This window comes from Sylvia atricapilla, chromosome 1, assembly GCF_009819655.1.
Source record: "Sylvia atricapilla isolate bSylAtr1 chromosome 1, bSylAtr1.pri, whole genome shotgun sequence".
NCBI classification, from domain to species: Eukaryota; Metazoa; Chordata; class Aves; order Passeriformes; family Sylviidae; genus Sylvia; species Sylvia atricapilla.
Window position 1 is genome coordinate 67,308,006 of NC_089140.1, and position 24,690 is coordinate 67,332,695.

The following is a 24,690-nucleotide window of genomic DNA, read 5'->3' on the forward strand; positions in this document are numbered from 1 at the left end:
GCTTCTCCTCTGGCTGGTTTAGTGCAAACCAGGCTGCAAGCTCGGGCAGGGCTGGCCCCCTGCATGTGCTGAATTGCAACAAGGACCGGGTGTTTGGGGGAGAAAGGCCACCAAGTACACGTAGGGCATCCCACTCCGGAATTCCTCCCTTACGGCTTTCACACCTCTGAGACAAGCCCCTGCTCCATCTGACTGCTGAAATTCATTATTTATGGAGTGGTGTAAACATGTCTAATGCAAGGATTACTATTTTTTTTTTCTCCCTAGCACCTTAGGGGCTGTCAGAAGCAGAAGCAACCAGAAACTAATCCCCCTTCTGATTTCCCTGCCTCCTCCCACACACTGGGCAGGCGCAGGCAGAGTTCCTTCCCTTGCTGAGGCTCATGTCCTGCTTTTCCTAACGCTGTTCAGAGGTTGCTTTCTCAAGCTTGGTGACAAGGCTCTCTCTTCAACAGGATAAAATGTCCATAAACACTGATCTGTGCTCTTTCTAAATGTTTGTGTTACAGACATTTGACATTTATTTTAGACTGACCCTAAGGTTTAGTGCAAATCTTTGTAGCATGGTAGCTTTCAACTCTGTCCTCTTTGAGACAACAAGGATGCCTTTTGACACCGATTGGCTCATGGGTTAATCCTTGTGTAGATGGGGTAATTTATACTGTAGCTGGCAGCAGCTGGATAAAGCAAACCCAAAGGGCCAGGCAAGGTTTACCTCAGATGGCTGATGTATCTTAGGGACAGAGTTTGTCTTTTCCACACAGAGATGTACAAATCTGCCAATGATACCTTCCATCCCAGAGAAGGCAGAGTTTATGTGGCCACCAGATCATTCCTGCAAACACCCTGGTGACCTGGTGACCTGAGTTTCATGTGACAACTAATGAACTAAAGTCTACACACACATGCATGTGCTCACTCTCAGGATTGACAACCAATAACCATTTAGAAGAGGAAAAGGGAACATCTCAGCTTAGCCTTTTCCCCCTGTGGGCCCACAGACACAGTCAAATGCACAAAGTGCCCTCTAGGTAGCAGTGGGACTTATTTGTGGCATTATTTCTTCTACACCAACATTAGTCCTGGGACTAATGATTTTCCTGCAGCATGCAAGGCCCTCCCCATCCTCTGTCCCAAAATACATGGCTCTGAATGCTGGCACTGGGTGTCTCTGAAGTCTATCCATGTTCCTTTCAAACACTCATCCTTCTGCAGTGCATCTAAACACAGAGCTCATGATGTGTGGGAGAGCGACGGGGAATGCCCAGCCATTCCTATGTGCTGGGGCAGGATTAATACATCAGACCTGTCTCTGGCAGATATTGTGTTTGAGGGATATTATTACATTTCCCATGCCCACGGCTACTTGCTGCCTTTTCCACACTAAGCAAAGAGTTACCAGAACCCTTTTTTCTCTGTCAAGTTTCTGAAACTGTTAAACCAATATGACCTGCTTTCCATTCCCATACCTAACAGGCTTGTCCTTCCCCACATTGTTTGTAAGTAAGTGAGTTGTAGTCTGAGCTATTTATTGGATTCCTCTAGCCTTGGAGCCAAGGAAAGGAAAGCTCACATCCATATTGGTCCTCTGGGGCAGTTCTCATCACGGTGAAAACGGAGCTCTTGCTGTCCCTGCTGGCTTCCCGAAGCCTGGATTACGTTACTCCATTGTTTATGGCTCACAGTGTGTACATCATTCTCACAGTGCTGTGTTTTGGTTTGTGGGTTTGGGTTTTTTTAAAAAAGAGGGAATACAGGCTACTAAAGGGCAGGGAGTATTCCCAGCTCATGTCTTGAGCCATGTTAAGGCAGGTGATTTCTGCAAGCAGAAATCAGGATGGCAATAAAGCACCCAAGCAAAGAGGAGCTGAGGGCTCTGAACTGCAAGAAGGGGAAGACAGGAATGTTTGCAATAATAAACAAATAATAAATTAATTTCTCCTTCATATTCATACAACAAGCTCAACATGAACAAAATCAAGCAAAATCCCTCCTCTTTGAGTCAATATTTCACACAGTACACAGTCCATTACACTCTATGTGTATAAAGCCTGTCTTAATGGACGCATGAGCACATGCACACACATGTGCATGTGCATACACATGTGCATAGACCCATACATAAGAAATTAAAACCTCCATGGCACTTCCTATTCAGAGGTGATACAGAAATCCTGTTGCTGCAACCACATTTGACTTGTTCATCCAGTAACATTTGTCCCTGATCAGGTGCATAAGGTTAAGACACCTGCCTCCAGCTTGTTTTGTCATGTAAGATTAGTAAATGTGCACCAGGAAATGTGCACCAGGTAATAAATACTGCACCTAGCTACTTGCAAGAGAGCACGCATGCTGCAACTTTCCAACCATTGCCTCTGCAATGCTTCCCCTCCAAGAAGATCTGAATATCAGGAGTTTCTTCCATGCTGTGGAAGGTCCTGAAGTTGAAAATAAGAGATTTGGCTTGTCTTCTTCCTTCTGCTACTGGTAACCTAAACCACTTTGGGGCGTTTAATGGATCTGAAGCACTCTTTGCCCACTGGAAAGGAGCTGCACTAAGATCATCTGTAGAGCCCTTTGATAACATTGATGAAATGCACTGCAAAGCCTAAAAAGAGAAGAGGAAAATATTAGCAATGTCTGACTGACCCAGAGCAATGGTCCATGCAGGAGTGCTTCGCCTCTCACAGTCACAGCAGCAAGTCCTGCCCTTGTCTGAGAGTCAGACAGCCTGGCCACCATCTGTGGCCCATGATCCCCATCCATCCCCAGCACCCACAGTCATCAGAGCAGAGATACTGGAGGGCACTCCTCTGCCTATTCCATTTAGTAACTGTTTCTAGATATAGTGTTCATAAATGTGCTGCTTTAGTGGGACACGCTGTCAGGGTCCTCAGATGTGTTTTAGCCAATGTCCTTCCTCCCCACGGTCTACACCTTGCTTTCCTCCTACCCAGTAGAGGTAGGGCAAGGAAAAACCCTTGTCTGTGCTGAGGCTAAGTGGAAATCTCAAAGACTATCGTGGGTTTAAAAATCAAATAAGTAGTAATTAAAAATAAGTGGGCAGAGGTCATACATTCCCTTGCCCCATCTGGAAATACAGTGGTGGATTTAGTATGCCAATATTGACACTTTAATTAATCACTGCTTTTAAAATGCTCTGTGAGTGGAAGCCTAACGCAGTCAAAATTATTATTATTAATCATACTTCTAGTATCGTTCAGCTTTTTATTATTACATTATCATACATTAATATTATATAATAATATTAATAATTACGATACTATGTCCTTTAATATGAAAAGAGTAAAAAGACCAGTACCACTTATTAAAGACTTTCCCTGTATTTAGCCAATAGCCACTTTATAATTTTACCCTTGAAATTAACTGCACAGTCACAGGCTGGGCTAGTCCTAATTAACGACAACAGCAGAAAAAAGAAATACAATGCACTCCAGTAAACAGAAGCAGCCCCCTCTTTCTCCCACCTCTCCCCCCCACCTGCCCGATAGTGCAAAATACATAGGGGACCCTGTTGTCATAGTAACTGGCATTACAGCTTGCTTTCGATAATTAATGGAGGGCTTTGCTATTACAGTATTCTTGAAATTTCACTTTCCCCAGTGCTGCACTGCAGAATGCAGTATCATTTCCCCATTCATAAATATTTCATTACCACAGTCTGCTGTGTTTCATCATCACTGATAACACTCAGACTAATCCACCCATTGCTGAATTCATGTCGCCCTGTCGGTAGAGCAACTTTCAATTCCTCCTTCCACTTCTGCAGTCTTCATTTTTCTTGTTCAGTGTTCTCCTGCTGCAAAACTGTCATCGTGGGCTAAGTACGGAGACCTTTATTTTTCTTACTCTGAAAAATAAGCGAGCGGTAAAAGCGCTGCCTGAATAAATCGCATGCAGACACACGCAGGCGCAATGTTTGCATCACAGATGTAATTTGTATGTTTCAGAAAAGGCAGATATTTAGGTCAGCAAGGGAGAGGAGAACTGTAAAATGCTGTAGCAGGAAACTCGGAGTCTGATTCAGCAAATTCCAGGGGTACCTTTAGACACCTGCCTTGTCCCTCGGATGAGAGCTGTGAGGAACACAAGTGATATTCCCATCCTAACATACTACCAGAGAACATCCAAAGCCAGTGGGACAAACAGCTTGGTAGTACGCACAGCAAGAAGGAAGAAATAGAGAAATGGCTTGTTTTTTCTCCCTCAGTATCAAAAGCCTCCAACATATTAACTCTGATGTGCATACATACATAGCTTTTACTGATATCCATGCAGAATTAACTGGATTCTCCTTGTGGAGTCTCAGTTGACTTATCTGTCTTCTCTTTTTAAATGTTTTTCTCTTTTATGTTGCTATCCCTTTGAAACAAGCTGGTGGTGAAAGACTAAGAGACCCGAGAGTCAATTGCAAGGTGTCTCTCCCTTAACTCTGTGATAGACTTGCCTTAGATTGCCTTCCTGGAGGAGGCTAGGGAGGCCAAAGGGAAGGAAAAATGCCGTTTGTAACCTGTGAGACAGAACACTGCACAGAATCTGGCTTGTTTTGTAATAGGTATCACAGATGGGATGTAGTTTTCCTCTGGGAGGGGTTAAATCCTGGATAAGGAATCATGGCACAAATGAGCATTAGTGGAGATCGCGGCGTGCAACTCTTGACAGGCACTATATAAATGTATAAATGTATATATAAATGTGCGAGGAAAATTTGTTTCATCTATTCTGCATGTGGCAGAAATAGCTAGGTAAAAAATTGCACAGCCCATGCAATAAATAGCAGTTATTTGCCTATGCCATGCAATCTGCAAGACCTGCTAGGATGTCATTTATGTTGACACGTTTAAAGAGAGAAGCTCTGCAAATCCATTTTCTTCCAAGCATCATAAAAAAGCCCTACACTTTTTTCTGCGTATTTCCAATTCAGATTTGGCAGTTCCATGTAGCAAGAACACTGGAAGCGCATTGAGGGATTCTTTGTTATTATTTACATTTTGCAAAGTAAAATAAAACAATATGATTTAAAAAAAAAAACTTATAAAAATTTTAAAATAATTAAATCTGCTTTTACAAATTCCATTCCTTGCCAGGAACCATAATAATCTTCTCTTCCATACTATGATTTTCCAACCATCAACAATGAATGAATATATAGAATCCACATCAGCCCCAGGATATTTTTTTCCTCTCTGCAGGGGATTTGACTCTGATGAACAAACTTAATTTCTAAATGAGCTGGTGGAGTCTTTCACTCACTGTGTGCTGGGATGGAGAGTCTCATGGAGTCTAACACCAGTCAAGGCAAAGAGGGCCTATGCCAATACTCAGAAGGGAAGATTACAGTGTCAGTTAAACAGAGAAAAAAGATCCAAATTGCTTTCCGTCCTCTGTGTGAATCTCCAAGTGTCTCCTTTGTGCGGATCCCTGTTAAAAGATCATCCTTGGAAAGGGACAGTCTGAGCACACTTAGGGTGGGCTCAAGCTTTTGTTCCTGTAACCCAGGCAGATGATGCTGATGGAGACATCCAGAGCTCAGCTCTTCTGAGCAGCCCAGAGGGGTGGCACGAGTTTAAACCCAGCTGGCGGCCACCCATCTTCATCCTGCTGTCTACAGCCCCTGTGCAACCCAAAGGCTGCATCTTGACCAGCTCCTACTCCTGAGCAAGAGCAGCCAGCTGGTGATTTTGCAGCAAAGCTGAACATGAGGGGTGGAAAACCCCCCAGTTTGCCAAGAATTTTGGGAGTGCAAGCTCAGAGGAGCTGCAGCCATGTTCCTGACAACCCCAAATGCAAAGCCATTCCTGTGAGGAAAAGTGAGCCCTGGTTGCCCACACAATCACCCGGCTGCCTCCCATGGTATCACTGGCATACAAATATTTGTGTTTGGCCTTCAGCCATCCAAGAGCTGTCAACATGTAGCTCTTCAAATCCACGGTTCACAGGGGCTTTCTTCCTTGGTTTTTTCAGGTTTAGAAAGGAAAAAAGCAGGCAGATGAGTTTTGTGAAGTATCTCTCTCCTTGCTCTGAGAATTTGTTGTTAGTGACACGTGAAGAGAAATTACTCTTGACAATAAAGGCTTTGATATCTTTTCCCTACTATTTCGGACAGAAAGACATGCTTGAGTGTGTGGGTGTAAGAGAGAAAGCAAGAGAGTAAGCGCCTGCGTGGGCTTATATGCAATTGCCATTTTATCTTGTTTTTCTTTTAAGCTTCCCTATGCTTTCCCTAGCTTTTAAAGACATTTCCTAGGCCCCTGTCTGCTTCCTCTCATCTTCAGAAACTCAGTCATATTTTCATCAGTTAGTGTGGCTCACAAGGCACTTTTTATGATTTCTTTTATAAAATCTATGATCCCTACCCTGCAACCATGTCCATTTGTATGTTGCTTCATCAACAGGAAAGTTTTTGCCAGTCTCCAAACTCTAAAATACTACCAGCAGAGAGCAAGGAAGTTCAAGTCACTTAATATGTCACCCTCTAACCCCTTGGTCTTTCCCCATTTCCAAAATAACCTTTCTGACACCTTCCAGTTTCCCTTGAAGCAATTTTTAGCATCTGCCTCCCACCAGCTCTCTCGCTGCCGGCAGACCCAGACCATTCCGTGCACCATTCAGATCCCGGTCACACAGCCTGAATGATGAGGGTATCCTTCCCTGCTCCTGCTCTAGGCTCTGAGGGTGACTGGTGCCTCTGGAGCTGGCTGCAGGGAAAGTCCTTGTGCTAGGAATGTCCTTGACCCAGAGACTTGACCCAGGGACACACCAAGTCCTTGCAGAAGGGCTTCAGAGATGGAGATTCCTCTCCCACCCACCCCATCACCAAAAGGCCAAGGGAAAGCTACCCGGAAGCTCTCTCTCCACCGTGGCTCTCCACGTTTTGGCCATATTGTTCATGGTAGATGAGCTGGAGAAGAGGAAATCCCAGAGCTCAGCAATGTCTCCTGCAAGCCCAGACCCAGAAAACCAGAGATATTTCCACGTGCAGCCTCGTGCTGTGAGTTACCCTTAACAGAATATATCACTCTCCCCTCGCCTAGCCGCGCAAAGCGGTTCTGTCACCATGGCAACCAGACGAAGTTCAGGGATGGTTTCGGAGTAGCCCTCCTCACCGTACCACATCAGGTACTGTGGATGGTCCCTGCATGCCTGGGATGTGTCATGATGTCAGCACAAACATTGTCTTGTTACATATCCATGCTAATGAAGTGGACTGTGCAGTGGTACCTCTGGAAGTCTCAAAAGACATGGCAAAGGAAAACTGACATTATCATCCCCACTTTACAGGCTGGAGAACTGAGGAGATGTGAATTCACAGAATCATTAGGTTGGAATAGACCTCCAAGTCCAACCCAACCCTAACCTCAACTAAACCATGGCACCAGTTGCCACATCCAGTCTTTTCTCAAACATATCCAGAGATGGTGAATCCACCACATCCCCAGGCAGACCATTCCAATACTTTTTTATCGTTTCTGTAAAAAACCTTTTTCCTGATATCCAGCCTATATTTCCCTTGATGCAGCTTAAGACTGTGTCCTCTCGTTCTGTCAGTTGCTGCCTGGAGAAAGAGACTCGCCTGGCTACAGCCACCTTTCAGGAAGCTGTAGAGAGTGATAAGGTCACCTCTGAGTCTCCTTTTCTCCAGGCTAAACATCTCCAGCTCCCTCAGTGGTTCCTCACAGGCCTTGTGTTCCAAGCCCCTCACCAGACTCATTGCCTCCTCTGGACATGTTCAAGCATCTCAACATCCTTCCTAAACTGAGGGCCCAGAACTGGACACAGCACTCGAGGTGAGGCCTCACCAGAGCTGAGTACAGGGGACCATTTTTCATGGTCCCTCTGGTCAGTGCCACTGCAGGAAATAAAAAAGGAGATTCCCAACTCCCTTTTCAGTCAATCACACAATTTATTACAGTACTTATACCTTCCTGACAAGTCAACATCTGTCCTCTGTTCTGTGCCTGGATTTTGGAATTATATCCCTTCTGTATATAATAGGAATTTAGCATTTAAGTAAGAAGCAATGTTCTCTGATTCGTCCATGCCATGGTTTTTCTGCGAGATCCCAGATAATGTACCTTTCCATCCTTTTCCAGCCTCCTCATACTAGCAGCCAAGAAGCAAACAGAGGGATGGGATCGATAGCCTCTCACCAGAAGCCATCCTTTTCCTAAAACAAGACAAGTGCACCCGGACTGAGGGCTGCATCAGGTAACAGCAGCTGATCCACTCAGAGTCTGAGAGATTTTTCTATGGCATTACTAAGAAAGGTAGAATTTCTGGGGTGCTTAAATGGAAAAGGAATAGAAGTCATTCTTTCATAAAATAAAGAAGTTGAGAAACAAACGTCCTACTGAAAGTCAAATACTAACCTAGAGTCTAAAACCTGGCACTAGTTGAAAGGTTTTAGACAGAAAAAAAATTACATAAGAAAGTTCAGGGAAAAAAAAAAAAGCACCACTTCAGAGGAGCGTTGCAATTTTGGCAGCTCAAATGGTGGAAGCTGCTGGTGTAATGATTTTTTTCAGCTGCCATAGCACTAAGAATCCACAAGCCCTTGGAAACTCAGACCATGAAGGTTTACAGTAGCTCTGATGCCTTAAGTTTTAGCTTGCATATTTTCCAGATTCTGTACTGCCTCAGTGTGTGACTCTGAACCTCACATAAAGTGTGAGCAAGTTCTCCTCACAGTTTAGTTAGACAAAGCAATCCTTTTCCAGCCTGAGAACCAAGGACACCATTGCAGGTTCAGGCCCAAAAAGTGTAAACAGCAAATTGAGGAGAGCAATCTGGGAGGATGCGACTTCATAACCTGAAGCTGTAACTGGACAATTAACCCCAATATGTAAATGGACCAAAACTTATGAAGGTGTGAAAACTCATGACTCAGGGTCCATCTTGGGTCTCTCCTGGGTGTAGCCATGGCTGGGCTCTTGTACTGCCCAAAGTGTATCCTTTGAAGGCCTTTCAATAAATATCTACTTTATTCCTTTAACTCTGTCCAGCCTCTGTTCCAGGTAGCCTCTTTAGGCAACAGCTCTAAAGCTGAAGACTGTCACATCAGTTGTTTATAAATAATTTTTTTTTTTTTTTGGTTCTGCTATTTTGGAAGCAGGAGAGTGGCAGGATTTTTTTCTCCGGCCTGAATTTATGGGTTTTTTTTGATGAAACACTACAATTTCTGATGGATAACGTGAAAACTCTAGTTCCAAACAACCCTTATGAATAATACAAACATTAAAACAGAAATTTTTGCTGATTTTTGCATGACTAGCTAACAGCCAAAAGAACTAAATCTGTAGGGACTATTGAACAAAAATCTTAAATATTGGTAAATCTGTCTAAATTGTTGAGGTAACCAAACAGTACAGCACCTGAGCTACGTAGTAGTCAATGGAATTTTATACAGGAATGTTCTCCACCTTCATTAAGAAATGGATAGCATTCGATTAATTGTGCAAAAAATATTACATTAAACACAGTCTTGCAGATCGTGTAAATGAGAACAAACAATTTTTAATGCCATGTGAGTCAGTTTTATGGTGAGCATGTGGCTCCAGAAGGATGACATGTTCAACATGCAAGTTCTTGCCTGGCTCATTTCCTTCCTCTTTCAACCGAGATGACTCCTCAAGGCTGTTGTCTAAGAAAATCTAATTTAATGAATGATAAACAATGCAGAACATCTGTATTTTGGTCACTTTCTTTCAGATTTGTGACTGCTTATTAAAAAAAAGGAAAAAAAAAAGAAAAAAGAAAAAAGAAAAAAAAAGAAAAATAGTTGTTCTGTATGTGAATGACAAACAAACAACACATTTCAGTTTAAAATTACAATATTAAAGCAGTTCATGATATATATTCAGCTTTTCCAATCTGCCTGTTCTGGGTCCATACAAAATCTGTACTGTTTTGCATTTTCTTATTTTTTCAAAAGGGCTCCCTTCATGTCTTTGCTAGAAGAAACTAGATTGCCCTTCTTCTCCAGGAATTCAGAGGCTGAAGTCAGGACTCTCAAGAGGGAGATAAAAACTACACAAGGAAGCCAGTCCAATGTGTCTCAGCTCAGGGCCACGCTAGTTTGGCAGGCTTCTCCCTGCCCACCCACAAGGAAGCAGGGAAGCCCTGTCAGTATTTCCAGATACTGCTGCTTTAAAAGTGAAGGCACGGGTAAAGTCAGTTGCAAAAGAAACTCCTGCCAAGATAATTAGTATTATCATTACATAATTAGTAGAATCATTAGATCAATTAATGAAATTCTGTCAAGCCAAGACAATTCTTCTACCGTTTCAATTACAGAAGTTACACTTTAAACCCCATCTTAAACTGCTGCCATTAAAACAGGTTGTTTCAGTGGGAATGCTTGCTGCATTTCAGTGTCAGCTACATTTTCCCATTACAGGAATCACCCCCAAATCTGAGATGTGCTCTTGGATACTTGGGACTGCCAGGACTCTTTGAAAATAGCTCATTACCATAATCATTACCTATGCAACAATTTTAGCTTTCCCATTTGCAATGTTATTTTTGAATAGTGCCATTGGTCTAAGGAACTCTCAATCTGGAAGCTTCCATGACTATTAGATAAACTCTACAGGGTTTTTTTAGTTCTTATTGTTAATTTTTTTCTCAATTTTATCTCCCTGTTACCTCCTAAGCTTAAAACCAGTCAAAAATTCATTACAAGGAGCATTATATCCTAGGATCTAGAAATGGAAAGGATCTATTAGATCACCACTCCATCCTCCAGCCAATTTACACTTGCTCCCTGAATTACCTTTCCTAATGCTTTGTCCAGTTTGGCTTTAAAAAAGAAAAAGCAGTTGGGCTCCTGCCCTTTCCCTCAGGAGGCTGTTTCACAGCAAAATACATGTCACTGTCAGGAAATTTTACCTTACTTTCAGTCGGACTGTCACACTATTAGCCCTTGTTATATCCCTGCGTGTCACACCAAGAATTCCTCTCTCACGCTCGGGAGAGTGGGAGGGTGTTCGTGCTCATCAGAGCGTTTCATGTCTCACAAACCACACATTTGTTAGTCATTCCTGAGCTGGGCTCTGCATCAGTTTATATTTGAACTTATCTACCTGTGCTTCCACCTCTCCTGATCAACTCTGTCATCTCCTCTAAAAACTTCCCAGATTTCTCAGTACCTCTCTGGTTACCGGGGGCCTGGTGTTGACTGTGCTGAGTATTTTGGGACATGGGAGAGCAGGCAAAGCTAAATGGCAGGTTCAAACCGACCCAAAGCATATGTTCCTTCTAAAACAGCTTAGCTAAACTCAGCTTCTTGCCACAGGACATGAATGACAAAAGTTCACATGGGCACAAGGGAAAACAGAATGAGTTAACGCAAGAAAAAATAATGCATTGAGAGCTCCTGCATCTATAATCTTGTATGTAAGAGCCTGGACTGCCAAGCTATGCTCATCATATGGAGACAAGAACAAAATGTTATTTGATAACTTGATGAAATGCTTTCACATACACTTGCCAGCCTTTCACAAGAGGGAATGTGTTTCAGACACCACCACGTGAATCTCAGCTCTCGTGGCACCCCAATGCAAGCACTGGGGGTGTGCACTGGCCTTGGTGCAGGCGAGGACCAGAGGAAGCAGGAGCACTGCTGTTCTCTGCACTCTCGTGTCCAGAGAGATGCCCTGCAGGGCTAAGCCTTACCACTAAGCATTTCATTCCCTTCCTTACAGCAGATCCAAGAGCTCTTGATAGGGAAAATTAAATCTTCTGGCAGACCAGACACACTAAAGCCCCAGGCAGAAACTTTGTAGATCCTGACACAATTTCAGTACACACACCAGACTGAGATTCTTGCAGAAGACACATACACAGAGGACCAAGGTGCTGTGAATGTGCTGCCAATTGCTTCCTCAGCCTCACTCAACATGTGCTTTGAAAAGAGAAGAGTGGAAGTATTCAGAAAATGAGATGCCTGGTGACCCTCATTTTCTCACGGTTTCCTCCTTTCATCCTTTGTCTCTCAGTCACTATAACACTTCTGGCTAAGAACATTTTGGTGGAGAAAGCTTCCAGTGTAATGCATTAAATGCCACTGCAATGCAGAGAAACAGAGAACTGGGGCCTAATCCTAGTCCAGTGCTGTAAGGATCAGGCAAAGCACCGAGGTCCTCCCTTCCTTTATTCCTGAGGGCACATGCCACCTACAGAATGGGACTCAGATCTGCCTCAGAAATCTGTGAGACAAGGAAAACCCTTCAGACTCTCCAGCTTTCAGTTCATGTGTCTTATAAAGGTGTATTGTTTGACCTTCATTGGAAAAATGTTTCAAGATCCGTAAGCTCTTGTAGGAAAACTCAGGGTAACAGTCACTATTAAGGAAAAGTCCCCAGTTTACGGAGAAATTTGTCCCTCCTTTTTAGGTCTGCCACTGAGTGGGAGGGTTTAACAACAAGCCTACTCTACCCTATTTAAAGGGTGTGTTTTTCTATAGAGCTTTCTGGACAGCGTCCCTTACATGGTGCTCTGGTTTCACTTACAAAATAACTCAGTGGTCATGTAGGAAAGCTGCTGGCTTTCCAGCCAGTGTTGGAAACAACATCTGTCTGGACTGTAGAGGCGGTTTCCAGGTGGAGGTGGCCATCTATGATGCCACCTCCATCTAAACTGAAAAAAACGACCTTTTCCATGGCAGCATGGAACAGTTGCTGCCTGAATGGAAGGCCAATGTCTCACATGGATCATTTCACACCTTCTTCCTTCTGGGACATGCCACTACTTTTCTTCCTGTTAACCATGTCTCCACTGGAACATCAGTGCTAGGAGAAGCACTCTTCCAGCTGACTGTCTTTAAAGCCCAGAAAAAGTGATAGCAATCAATAGACCCTGTAAGTTAAGAGCAACTTTCCCCTTTGCCCCATCCTATGCAGAGCCAGAGTACCAGACACAGAAGGTGTTAAGGAACAATCAGAGAAGGCACAGCCAACGACCCCAGATGTGTGTCCAAACAGACAGGAAGTCATAAAATTGCCAAGCAATTTTCCAAACATGGATTAAAGAGCCTGCAGTGGAAAAAGCTCTCCTCTCTTGGAGCCTCACAAGCTGCACTGATGTGGAAATGCTACCACTGCACAAACCTGCTCTCTAGTAAAGACCAAAACTGACTTCTGTGCATAATTTTTAAGAGGCTAGATTTTTTTTGGTCGTTATGGCAGGACATCTAAGTAATTCAAATGTCTTTTATAAAGTTGGCCTTTCTATTAAGTCACCTTTCTTCCCTGGAGGCGGAAAAAGATCTGCATTGTCACCAGCAGCAGGTGTTGCACAGGAGCCTAAAACAGATGCCAGAAAGTCTTTCAGTCTGAAAAAAAAGTCTCAAATGGGAAAGGGAGTTCTCTGCCCAAAATTTGATTGATCTTTGAAGGGAAAGTGCTCAGAAGAGTGCTGGCTCTCTGACAGCAGGAGGCACCAGAAAGTATTGAATTTTTCTAGGAAAAAGGTGATTTCTGTGTATTGGGGCAAAGCAGCAGAGAGAAAAATCTCTAATCAGACAGAATATAAGGAACAACAACCCTGCTTGTGTGTCGACAGCACAGGAATGAGACTCACATAACCCACTCTGATTTTATAGGTGTATGACATACATAGTTTGGTAAGGTACTGAAAATCTTAGCAAAGCTGGGCTGACCTCCTTGTTCAAACATAAGAAGTAATGTTGCAAGACCAGGAACATCAGGAAATAATTTAATTTTTAATCAAATACAAATTTTTCTGCTTCTAACAAGCAGAAAGGAGAATGACGCAGGCTATACAGTACAATAACAGCAGCTTGTAAACACACAGAGAAGGCTGCTGTTATTATTTATCAAAATATATTTGTAATCATTTTCTGGAAGTACATGCAAGGGACCATGCTGGGCACCATGTTCTTACTAATATACTTGAACTTTCAGTCAGGATACACCTAATTATGCCTTCCTTGCAGGCCTGCTATTTCTCTGTCTCCTCGCTCTAGGAAGCAAGGCTGTGTGCAATGGAGATGGGTGTTCAGGCTTCCACTGCCAGTGACCTTCACTGACTTTTGAATTCAAGCACATCCATGCTGGACTTCAAGCGAGGGTCTCTGAGACGGATGTTCTGGCAAACTTTGGGAAAAACAGCAGCTGAGAGGAGACACTCAAGCATTAACATACATACTTAGGGAGCATCGATCTGTTTTTCTTGGCCCCAGCATGAAAACCTTATGAGCAAGCTTCTGGCAAGGCAGCAGGCACTGACCGGGGCATTGTGGTAGAAAGGGGAGAAGGGCTGATGTCTGGAGTCATGGGAAGGAGACTAACTAGAATTTAGGAGATTGGCAAAGAAAGGGAGTGTTTCAGGGCAGGGCCCAGGGAGGTAATCCTGTGTGTACTGTGAGCATAGGACAGGAGTTTTAAGGCTGTCAGGCTCCAACCATGTTGCTGTGCAAGGCACAATGTGCGCTCAGAGTCTCCAGTGTCCAGGCAAGAGATTCCTGTGGACACTGAGCAGACCTCTCTGGAGAGCTGTTTGGCGATCCCAGATGGCCCTGCTCCTCCTGAAACACCACCAAAAATGTGAACACCCAACAAGAGGGGCCTTGGTGTGGTACTCAAGTCAGATTTTTGACTTGAGTTTGTCAATTACTCCCCACTCGATCTGGAAGACACAAACAAACCTATGGACCTACATTTCCATTCCCACACATTTTATTCACTTCCTATACTGAGATCTGTCAACAATGACCCCGTGAATGATTATTAGTTTCTCTACCACCCATGAGTAAAGATTTGGCATAAGAATCAATAATTCCTTGAATTAATCATCAGTTACAGCAATAACTGATGACCAAAACGCCTGGCTGTGCATGTTAATTATTTACTATGTGCCTATGCAAAGGCAGGCAGTCAAAATCACATCCGTGCCTCTCTGGAGCATGGTGGTGGGGAGGATAGTTCAGCACTTTCAGCCCAGGACGTGAGTGCCTTGCTTCTCAGCTACCCTTTGATCACTCCCTAAACCTGCTCCTCCTCCCCAGACCCGGTGTCACCACCGCCACTGAGTGCTGCGTTACAAAATCTTTCAAGCCACTAAACATTTGGACAGATCCCTCAAGTTTGGACTTTCCATCCCGTACAGACATTGTGGAAATCCCAGAAGCAGCTAATCGTACCTGTCGGGCTCTAGGAAGTTTTCAGTCCTGACCCCTGGCCTCGATGTGCCTCCCATCTGTGGCTGGAGATGGGAACAACCATTCACACTCAGGCAGGGCTCCTGCTGAAAACTGGCTGCGCAGGCGGCACATTCATTGCGAGATGCAGCTAATGGATGCTTCGCTGCAGCAAACACCAGCACAGCACGTCTGGCTGTGGCACACGGTGAAGCTGCAGGCACTAAAATAAAAAGAGAACAATCTACTGCCCATTTAAGTGGCAGCTGCTCCGGATGACTGCGGCGCTGCCCAGCAAATTACTGAGCAGGCAGAGGCGCAATTCCCTGGAGCACGTGTTAATCACCTGCATCCAGAGGGCGAGCACAGAGAGACCCTGCAGTAATGTGGAGCAGGAGCACAGGCTTCAGGCTGTGGCATGATAAATCTCCCTGCCTGCAGCCTGGCACCGCTTCTTCACCAAAGTTATACCAAATCTCAACAGCAAGAAGTGAAGGAGAAAGCAAGGTCGTGTCAGAAGTCCAAGTAAAAAAGGCATTCTAAACCAGACTCCACTTAGTTAACAGTGGGCATAAATAGAATAACAGAGGCCATCTGACGAAAGCACAAAAGCACAATAACTGCCAAACGTTTGAGTGCATCAGATGTTAATGATGATCAAACCTTATACAACACATTCTGGAGAAGTCAGTGCCTTCACCCAGCATATGTCCATGCTCTGTGTTGAACTGCAGTTGTCTCCTCTGAGATACTCAGCTTAAAATTTTGATGTGATTGTACCAACATTTAAAAGCAGCTATCAAGTACCAATGACTGGTTTGTTTTTTTTTTTTGTGCTCCCTACAAATTCGTTCAAGGTCATCACAAGCCTGCTTCAGTTTTGGTGTCCCTTCAGAGACAATGCTCCAAAATCTTAAAATTTGATCAGGATGTAATTAGCCAATATGGCTTGTTCTACACAGAAAGCGAATCTGTTTTAGAGAAACAGTCATATCTGAGTAAAGACACACAGCAGACAGTAGCTGAAGAGAACTCAAAAATATGGCTACTTATTTCAGACCTGAAGTACATACCCATTTTCTCTCCCAGATGACAACAATCCAGATGGAGATAGTTCACAAACTAGCAAGCCTGAAACTCCCAGCACAATCATTTTATACGCTCACACCAAATCTGACAGAATGTCCTTGTACATAAAACTGCTGCTGTGTACGTTTGGGGTGGTGGTGGCAGCACAGAGTGCTTTCTGACCCTGGTTTAACTAATGAGCACCAGTGAACCTTTGGTCAACCCACAATGAAGACAAGGTTCTTTAGTTTTGCCCAAATATGAACTCAATGAGACGGACATAATTCTGCTTTTCAGGGCAAGACTCCCTGTGTTTACTTCAATGAACCACCAAAGAGTCCTGTCTTGACTGTGAGTTTTCCTGGGACACTTGAAATGCACTGATCACTGCAGATAAAAACTACCAGACACTCAAAAAGTCCACAACGTTTATTTTTTTCTTTTTTAAAGCTAATCTCTACATTAAATTATTCAAGGGCTGAGACCAATATGTCAGCAGTTGAGAATACAGGTGCAGAGTAAGAAGGCAGTAAATTTAGTGCTGCAGTACAGCCACCAGGTGCAGAAGGGACAGCAGTAACACTCTCAATGGAAGGGCGATAATGACCACCAGTGGTTTACTAATTTAATTTGGGTTCCCCGTAAAAAACTGGTTTCAGATGTATGTAACTGTTTGATCATGCCCAGCAATACCATGGCAGAGGTGACTGCAGTCTCAAGGGCAAAAACACAGAGCCATTTCCTGCCTATTTAGATCACACCACCTTTCTATTGCAGCACCTTTAGCAAGAACATCAGAATCAGGTAAGACTTAGTGCACCATAATCTGCTGCCATTTACTGGGAAGATCCCAAACTGGGTGTTACAACTAAAGATTTAGTCTTTCAGGAATCACAGTTACCTTGAAAACCAATGTCAACTAGGAGCAAAACCAGCACCTAGAACATTCAAACAGCACATACTGTTCAGCCACACAGATACCCAGCCAGTACTCCCATAGCTTCTTTTGCTACAATTGACTTTTTCCTCTTTTATTAAAAGATGGTGATATAAAACCCAGAGGCACGCAAAAACATACACAAGGAGCTGATAAAAACAAGGAGCAGTGTATTGTGCCTGTCACTGGTCAGTCAGCATGTCCATTACGCAAATGCCTCTTCCATTAATATTTCCACATGGCATGGTATCACTTTGATATTTGGGAACTCATCCCCCTTTACTAGGACTGTAGCTCATCTAAGGTTGGGGATATTCCTGAGACAGATCATAGGGTAACAGAGACCAGCAAAAGATCTTAACCTCGGCAGCAACGTTATTCTTGGTCTTTGTGAAAAATGAGATTCACTTTTTATGTAGATTTTAAGAAATTGGTTTAATAAAAGATAAGACAACTAGGAAATAAGGAAAAAGCAAAGTACGGCTGGCCGGGTGACTTGACATTTAGCCAAGTCCACAAATTGCTATTTCACAGGCTTTCTTTAAATACCCTTTCTACTGTATCAGTCTGTTGAATATTCATATTTTTCCATAAACTAGTTTCCATATTCCAGGGATTGTTTTGCATGGCCCCTCCTTGGGTTGGCCTTTTCAGAGCATGTGTGTTTCTTGGCTGTGTTCCTCATTATCACCTCCAGATTGGGCCTTGGTCCGTGCTTTCTTCAGATGGGAGATGCTGATAGCTGGTGTATCAATAGCAGAGCCTTCTTTACATGTTCAGTGGATGTTATCCCAGCCCAACAGAGAGTTTAAGCATACTATATCACCACTACCACTATGCCTAATTTTCTTTACTAACAGCAGAAATAAAAACTTATATCCTTACCACAAAGTTATTAATCATATAGCACACATCTTGCGAAAAGCCAACTTTATAATAGGCATTTATAACAGTCTTCAAGCCAGTCCACCTACCTTTGTGCTAAATATGTCTTGAGAAAAGCCAAGTGACAGCTGAGGACAACCCTTTCTTTGACAGAGTTGTTGGTAAGTGACTGTCCCAAGGACCTTCCTTAGACATACTACCACCAGGATCAGTCCAGTCTCTGAAGTCCTCTTGGCATCCTTTGTCTCTGACCAGCAGTAAAATAAATCATGGCTTTTACAACCTTGGGATTCTTATGGGCTCTCTGTCGGCCCCTACAAAGGATCACATGGTTTGAGAGTTTACTTTTACCCACAGCAAATTTCCCAGTAAAATTAAGGTCAAGATTTGAAGGGAAAAATCATCTTTTCCAGAGGACAGAAGCATAAAAGTGCAATACTGATGCCTTTTGATCTGAGGTCTGCTTTGCTACTTGTGGTGAATCCTTGCCAGAACAATAGCTCTTCAGAGTAGATTAATCCTAGAACATATATGACAAAGGCTTACCCAAGCTAAACATACCCAAGTACTTATATTATGTTCACAGCCAGGTCATATGATTTTACAGGCCTTCTTATGATTGAATCATGCTTGCTCCTGAAGAGGCTGTTTGGTTTTTTAATCTTAATGGTTCATGTTTTTGCCTGAAAGTTCCTCCTATGAAAACATGTGCTCCAGAAGATGATCCCATGGTTTCAGGTGACTTTCAAGGAAAGCTTCCCATTTCCCCCTTATCCTGTCAGCTTGTGAGATTAACCTTTCAGGTTTCAAAAGGTAACACTACTCCACCAAGACTGTTGGTGGAGCTGGCTGTTGCAGGAAGCCTGTGCTCACTGGAGTGCAATCCAGACACAGAAAATCACAGAATTGTTTAGCTTGGAAAAGAGCTCTAAAATCACTGAGTCAAACACAGCTGATGTTAGTGACTGGATATGGGCTGATCCTAGAACACCCAAACTGCCTTGCAAAGCCAGACATGATGTCCTATGGCTGCAGTGAAAAAGGCTCAACATCCAATTTTCTCCTCCTTGTTTTCCCTAGACTTCTGTGCCCTCAAAACTGACTGATCAGAATGAAAGAAGAACTGAAAAATTTGGGGAGTAGAAAAGGGAAACCTCACTGATTGATAAATTTAAAGGGAAATCTTGTGACCTACTTCACCACAAATATTCTGTTTTCCCAAGAGACTTAGCTCTTTCATACAGCACACAGGTTATGGTACTCTCTCCACAGGCAATTTAATCAATTAAGATCCACATTATCTGCTGCCCTGTGTGACAGCATCGGTCAGGCCCTGTCTTGGAACAAGCACTGCTCAGTGCAGTTCAGGGAAGTCCTCCTCCTTCTCCTCACATCATCACTGAGAATTCTGAAGAGGTGAAGGATGAAGCAGACTGAGAAACATCAAATGGGCCTGGCTGTATTTATGGATCTTAGTAGATGATGGTTTAAAAATAACCACGTAGGTTTTCTGGTACTCAAATGGCACTCATTCTTTTTGCCTTGTAGAAAGTCTAGCATATTGTTTTCATAATCAAGTTATTTGGATAACACAACAGCAGTTTAGATTAGGATTTGTTTACACAGCTAAATATGTTGAGTAATGAAATTAAAATGAGCTCTCTGCCTGTTGTCACATCTGCAATAGTAACTGGCTTCTTACGGTTGAGTACAAGCCTGCTGCACAGATGTTTCTTGATAAGGTATAAATCAGTGTTAGATGCTGTTTATTGCAGCATTTTTACCGCCTTCTTCCCTGAAGGAGGGAATGTTGCCTGCACAGCAACCAGATGTGACCTGCAAGACTGTATGAAATACCATCATAAGCCAAAACAGGTCCCATATTCCACATCAGCATCTGCAATGGCTCAGCAAGTATTCATCAGATCATTTGAACATTCCTACAGGCCCTAGCATCATACCACCACCAGAACTTACTTACTATAACCTGCAATGAAAAAGGCAAGCATCCTGTAAAGTGACTGGAGCCTCAAACAGTAGAAGATCCCATTTTAGTTTGGTTTCCTGCCTTAAAGGTCAAATCTCCAAGCAGATACTGCTGCTAGAAAGCAAGATACTGTGAGAGATCCAGGCAGCTGCTTTTCAGGGCATTGTAAGTAAGAGTTTCTATTTACTGCCATCCTGCCATAGGTGGTATCAATACTTTCATGGTGATGGGGAGGAGACTTGTCTTGCTGGTGTCTATGCAAAGAGAAGTGAGACAAGGGAGCTCCTCCCCTGCTGAAGGGGGCACAGCTTGGAGCACCTCACTAAGCTCTGTTCAGCTCTGTGGGAGCAAGAGGATTTAACAGGAAAAACTTGCCGCTGACCCAGCATTTGTGGACAGCAAAGCCTGGCCCAAGCCACACTGGCTTCCTCTCTGTAGCTGATGAAAGCAACATCCACAGGCTCTGAAGGTAAGAGAGCCAAACTTCACAAGAAGTACTTCTTGGAAGGTTTGTTGAAGCAAAATCTGACATCTCTTATTAAAAAAAAAAAAAAAAAAGAAAAAGAAAAAAGCTGGGAATGGGGTGGGATGGGTTTTTCTTCCCTGAACTAATCTGTGTCTCTGATTTGCTTCACTTGTTACATGGACAGAAGATCCTGTCAACACAGAAATAATGCCAAGTATTTACAGTTTAATGGAACCCAGGGACCAATTAACAACACACAAAACCACCAGGCAGTGTATTTCTTATCGTAACAGGAGGGAAATCTTGCATTACTGCTGTTCCCCCATTTCTTAAAATAAAGCACCAGCGCTTTGTCAATGATTTCTCAGTAGTAATGTTTATTACCTGCCAGTTTTACCATTGCCCATTTATCAATCGCTTTCTGTCTTCAGTCACAAAACCTCTCTCTCTACTTGGGACCTAAAACCATCCCCCGAAAAAAAGAAGAAAAAAAAAAGGAAAAAAAAAAAAAAGAAAAAAGCAAGTGTCCTTGGGGCTCCAGAGCAGCAGTGCTAGAACCTGCCCTCCACCCCGAGCTCCCGGACTGCAGACTCCTCAATGGCTCGGTGGATGCGATGCACCTCGTCCTGCGTCAGCGTCCTCTCGGGGTGCCGGTAAACGATGCGGTAGCAGTGGCTGACCTTCTTCGTCCTACACAACACAAACCAAGACAGGGCTCATAAATACATGTGCCTGCAAATGCAAATACGTGTGGCCAAACACTTACCCTCTGGATCATTTTTATTTGCGGTCTAATTTTGCTCCTGTTGCTTGAAAATCACCTTAATGCTAAGATACACAGTTTGGAGAGGCAGGACTGAGCTGAATTTTAATTCTGGCAGAGGACTTTGCTGAGTCCACCTTATACCTCAACTTGTACTGTGGTGTGGTAGCTTCTTATCAGAGCAAACAGCCCCAGGAGGAGGGCTTCTTACCTTGTGTTATGAAAAGTAAAAGATAAAGGAGAACAAGGAACAGGAATAGAGAAAAGGGAACGATGGAGGAAAGAAAAGTATTTAAGAGTTTCTGGCTAGGCAAAGTTAATGAAAAATCAGGACAAACCATTGGGTTGAGTAAGACTGAAAAAAAGTCTTCTTGCTCTCCATCAAAAGCAGGCAGGAGCACCTAGTTTTGCAAGGGCATCTCTGTAATTGCAGTGCCTGCGTTACTGAATTTAAATGGCAGTTTTGGCATCCTTTTTAGTTTCAAATGGAGCCCACACAGGTTCTTCTTTCAAAGGTGAACACTCACTTCAATGAAAGAAAGAAAATCTGAGGGGAAAAATAATGGGAAACCAGACAGTACCAGGCAGAAGAAGCTTCCAGACTGGCAGAATGCTGCATTTAATGGCACACAAAGGCTGTCAGCGAGCTTTGGATCATCTCTCTCCTGAAAATTGCTTCATGTTAGAACCACATTTATGCTTATGACTATTTGATTAAATCTAAGGTTAGATATGTTCATCCACAAAGACAACTCTCAAGATACTCATTTCAACCTCAAACCCTACTAGAAGAGGGCACAGGTAATTTTTACCTCAGAATTGTTGTTTCATACCGATTTTGTGCCACCCAACAAAGGTGGAAGGTTTGCCCTGCTCCCACTGGCAGTTTACAACAAAAAAGCTACTTCTAATTAAAGCATTCCTCCCTTTTTGTGTGCTCTGAAGATAAAGCAAGTTAAATCTGGCTAGCACCCGAAAGGGCAAACTGCATTTCATAAAGTGTTAAGCTGACTGCAGTTAACTGCTAAAAGCCAGCCAAGAGCTTTCCCTGTGTGCAGGTTAAATGCTGCAGAAAAGTGATCTTTGAGAAAAGAGGGGGAGGTGTAACTGTGGGGAAGGTCTTGCTCTGCTCTGCTCCACCTCTTCAAAGCAGCCAAAAGGACAAACCCGGGGGAAGCAAGTAAATGGAATAACCAGGATTTGGTCAGATGCTACATTGCCAGTGAGAAATTTGAGTGGGATAATGCACTGGATCTGAACAGAAATGATTTTCAAAACCAGGGTGGTAAATATCCTTAGAGCTGGTAATATTTCAGTTTTTAAAGGTGCTACAGGAAAACACCTGATCAAAAACATTTACATATTGCTTTGGCTGAAAATCTATTTAGAAGGTGTACAGTCACAGGCTTAATCCTGAAGTTTTACAAATATTTGGAATATATCCCATGACTGAAAATTCATTAGCATTATTTAATGTGTTGTAAACACAAATTTGCTTAATATAGATGTAAGCTGTGGTAGGCATAGCTACAGCACTGGCCTTGTTAAAGGAAAGTGACAATTACTCCTGGGGTTCAGGTGTTTCTGTGTCCCCTTCCCTCCATGCTAGAGAGTGGTTCATTCTATTACAAATTATATATGGCAGACTAGGACATAATATTTTCTTGTGGTTGTTGTGGAAAACCCAGTAGCTTTAGGAGGTATTCAAATCAGGAAAGCTTTAGAGAACAGCACTGGACTAAGGTTCTCCTAGCTGCAGCTGAAGTTAAGTATTGGTGTGAGAGAACTAAAATGGGGATTGCATAAAATGTAATTAATCTAGATTTAATTAGAGGCAAAAAATGAAGTTGTAACTACTCATATACAAAACTCCATATAACATGGATGCTACATTGTATGCTACATTTTTTCCCTCCTTTTTGCTAAGGTTTATTTGCATCTCTGTTACTAATTAGAAAGAAGGAGTATAAAGGTTCAAAGATATTTCAATAACAGACACATTGTCAGCTTCAAAACCTTAAGCATTGTTTCCAGAGTACTATTACTAACTTTTCAAGGGAGATTTGGAAGAGCGCTTCTCAGCTCTTCCCTCCCCTAATATTTCCCCTGCTCCCAAATAAAGTATTAAGACACTGTGATTAATCCCTGCCGTCAGCTGCAACTGGAAACAATTACTGTCAGCAAATAATACCTTTGTTCATTCAGTTTCTCACTTCCTTTTTGTTCTGCAGAGCCAAGACTGTTTGCCTACCTTAGAGATGGCTCTGCTTATGCATAATGAAGTCTCTGCTGCATGTCATGCTGCAGCCTGATGATACAGAAGCAGCGGCTCTCTATCCCGAGAAACAAAATTTTGAGGCCAAGACCTGCAACAGCAGCTTCATGGGGTAAAAAAAAAAAAAAAAAAAAAAAAAAAGAGCTTAACAGTGAGCACAGGGGGTTTTATTTACCCAAAATGCACGGCCAGACAAGTCGGCGGGGTTGCAGTCACAAGGACTGCTCTGCCATTAGGCTTCCGCTGATCTCAGTGTCACAAGTCTCCTCTGCACCAGCCTGCGGCTCCCAGGTAATGGAGCACAGTGAATACAGGGAAGCACTGCCCAGAGGGAGAGGGAACACAGGGATTCATTCTGATGCCACAGGAGGAAACAGGTTACAGACCGTGGACAAACACTGGAACGAAATAATGCCTAATGCGCTTTCATACAAGTTTTGGAGGAAAGAGCTTTGCCTCAAGATTTTCATAAACTGGCACTTCATGTGCTAGGAGCTGGTCCCTGTCAGGTCAGAGTCACTGTGTGGGGTCCATCTGAAGGTCAGTGTATACATTTGGGTATTTCAGCCTGATACCTAGGCAGAACAAGAAATTAAGGGGGTCTTAATCAGCCAGTAGTCTAATAAAATCATCATGAAAGCAACCTCACCCTGGTACCTAGGCTAGAATGAAAGGATGTGTTAGGCAACAAAAATGAATACATGTGTGTTAGCCTTCCCTGCAGGAAAAACCACTGAAGGATGCTTTAAATGCAACTTGGCTGGAAAGCTGATCCCAGAAGCTACCAACAGCAAAACACTTCAGTGTTCTAGGGAACCTGTCTCGGGCATTACATAAGACTAACCACAGGGTCCTTTGGTAACCAAAATGTTGCATAAAGAATAAATGCCTGGCATTGCCAGTTATCTCTTCCACATGCAATACCATAGCAAGAATGAAAATTTTTCCATCCTGTATGGAAGAGGGAGATAAAAAGGGCAGCACTGAGTGGGAAACCTCTTACCTTTTAACTGTGATCTACTTTCCACCTGCCTTAAATAAAGCACAGAAGCACAGAGAGTTCTGTATGGAGGTTACCCTCGCTCTTAAGTGGTGAGGACAACACAGAACCAGACATTTTTCTGGAGAGCT

General features: G+C 43.2%; 1 protein-coding gene across 3 annotated transcripts in view; it reads right to left on the minus strand.

Annotated features, from left to right (window-relative positions):
• Positions 1–20,878: 20,878 nt before the first annotated feature.
• FARS2 (phenylalanyl-tRNA synthetase 2, mitochondrial) overlaps positions 20,879–24,690 on the minus strand; it is a 228,812-nt gene continuing 225,000 nt past the window's right edge. For all 3 annotated transcript variants that reach the window (XM_066325126.1, XM_066325116.1, XM_066325135.1), the window contains one exon: positions 20,879–21,211. In XM_066325126.1, the coding sequence (XP_066181223.1) occupies positions 21,073–21,211 (139 nt within the window). In that variant the 3' untranslated portion in view covers positions 20,879–21,072. The remainder of the gene's footprint in view (positions 21,212–24,690) is intronic.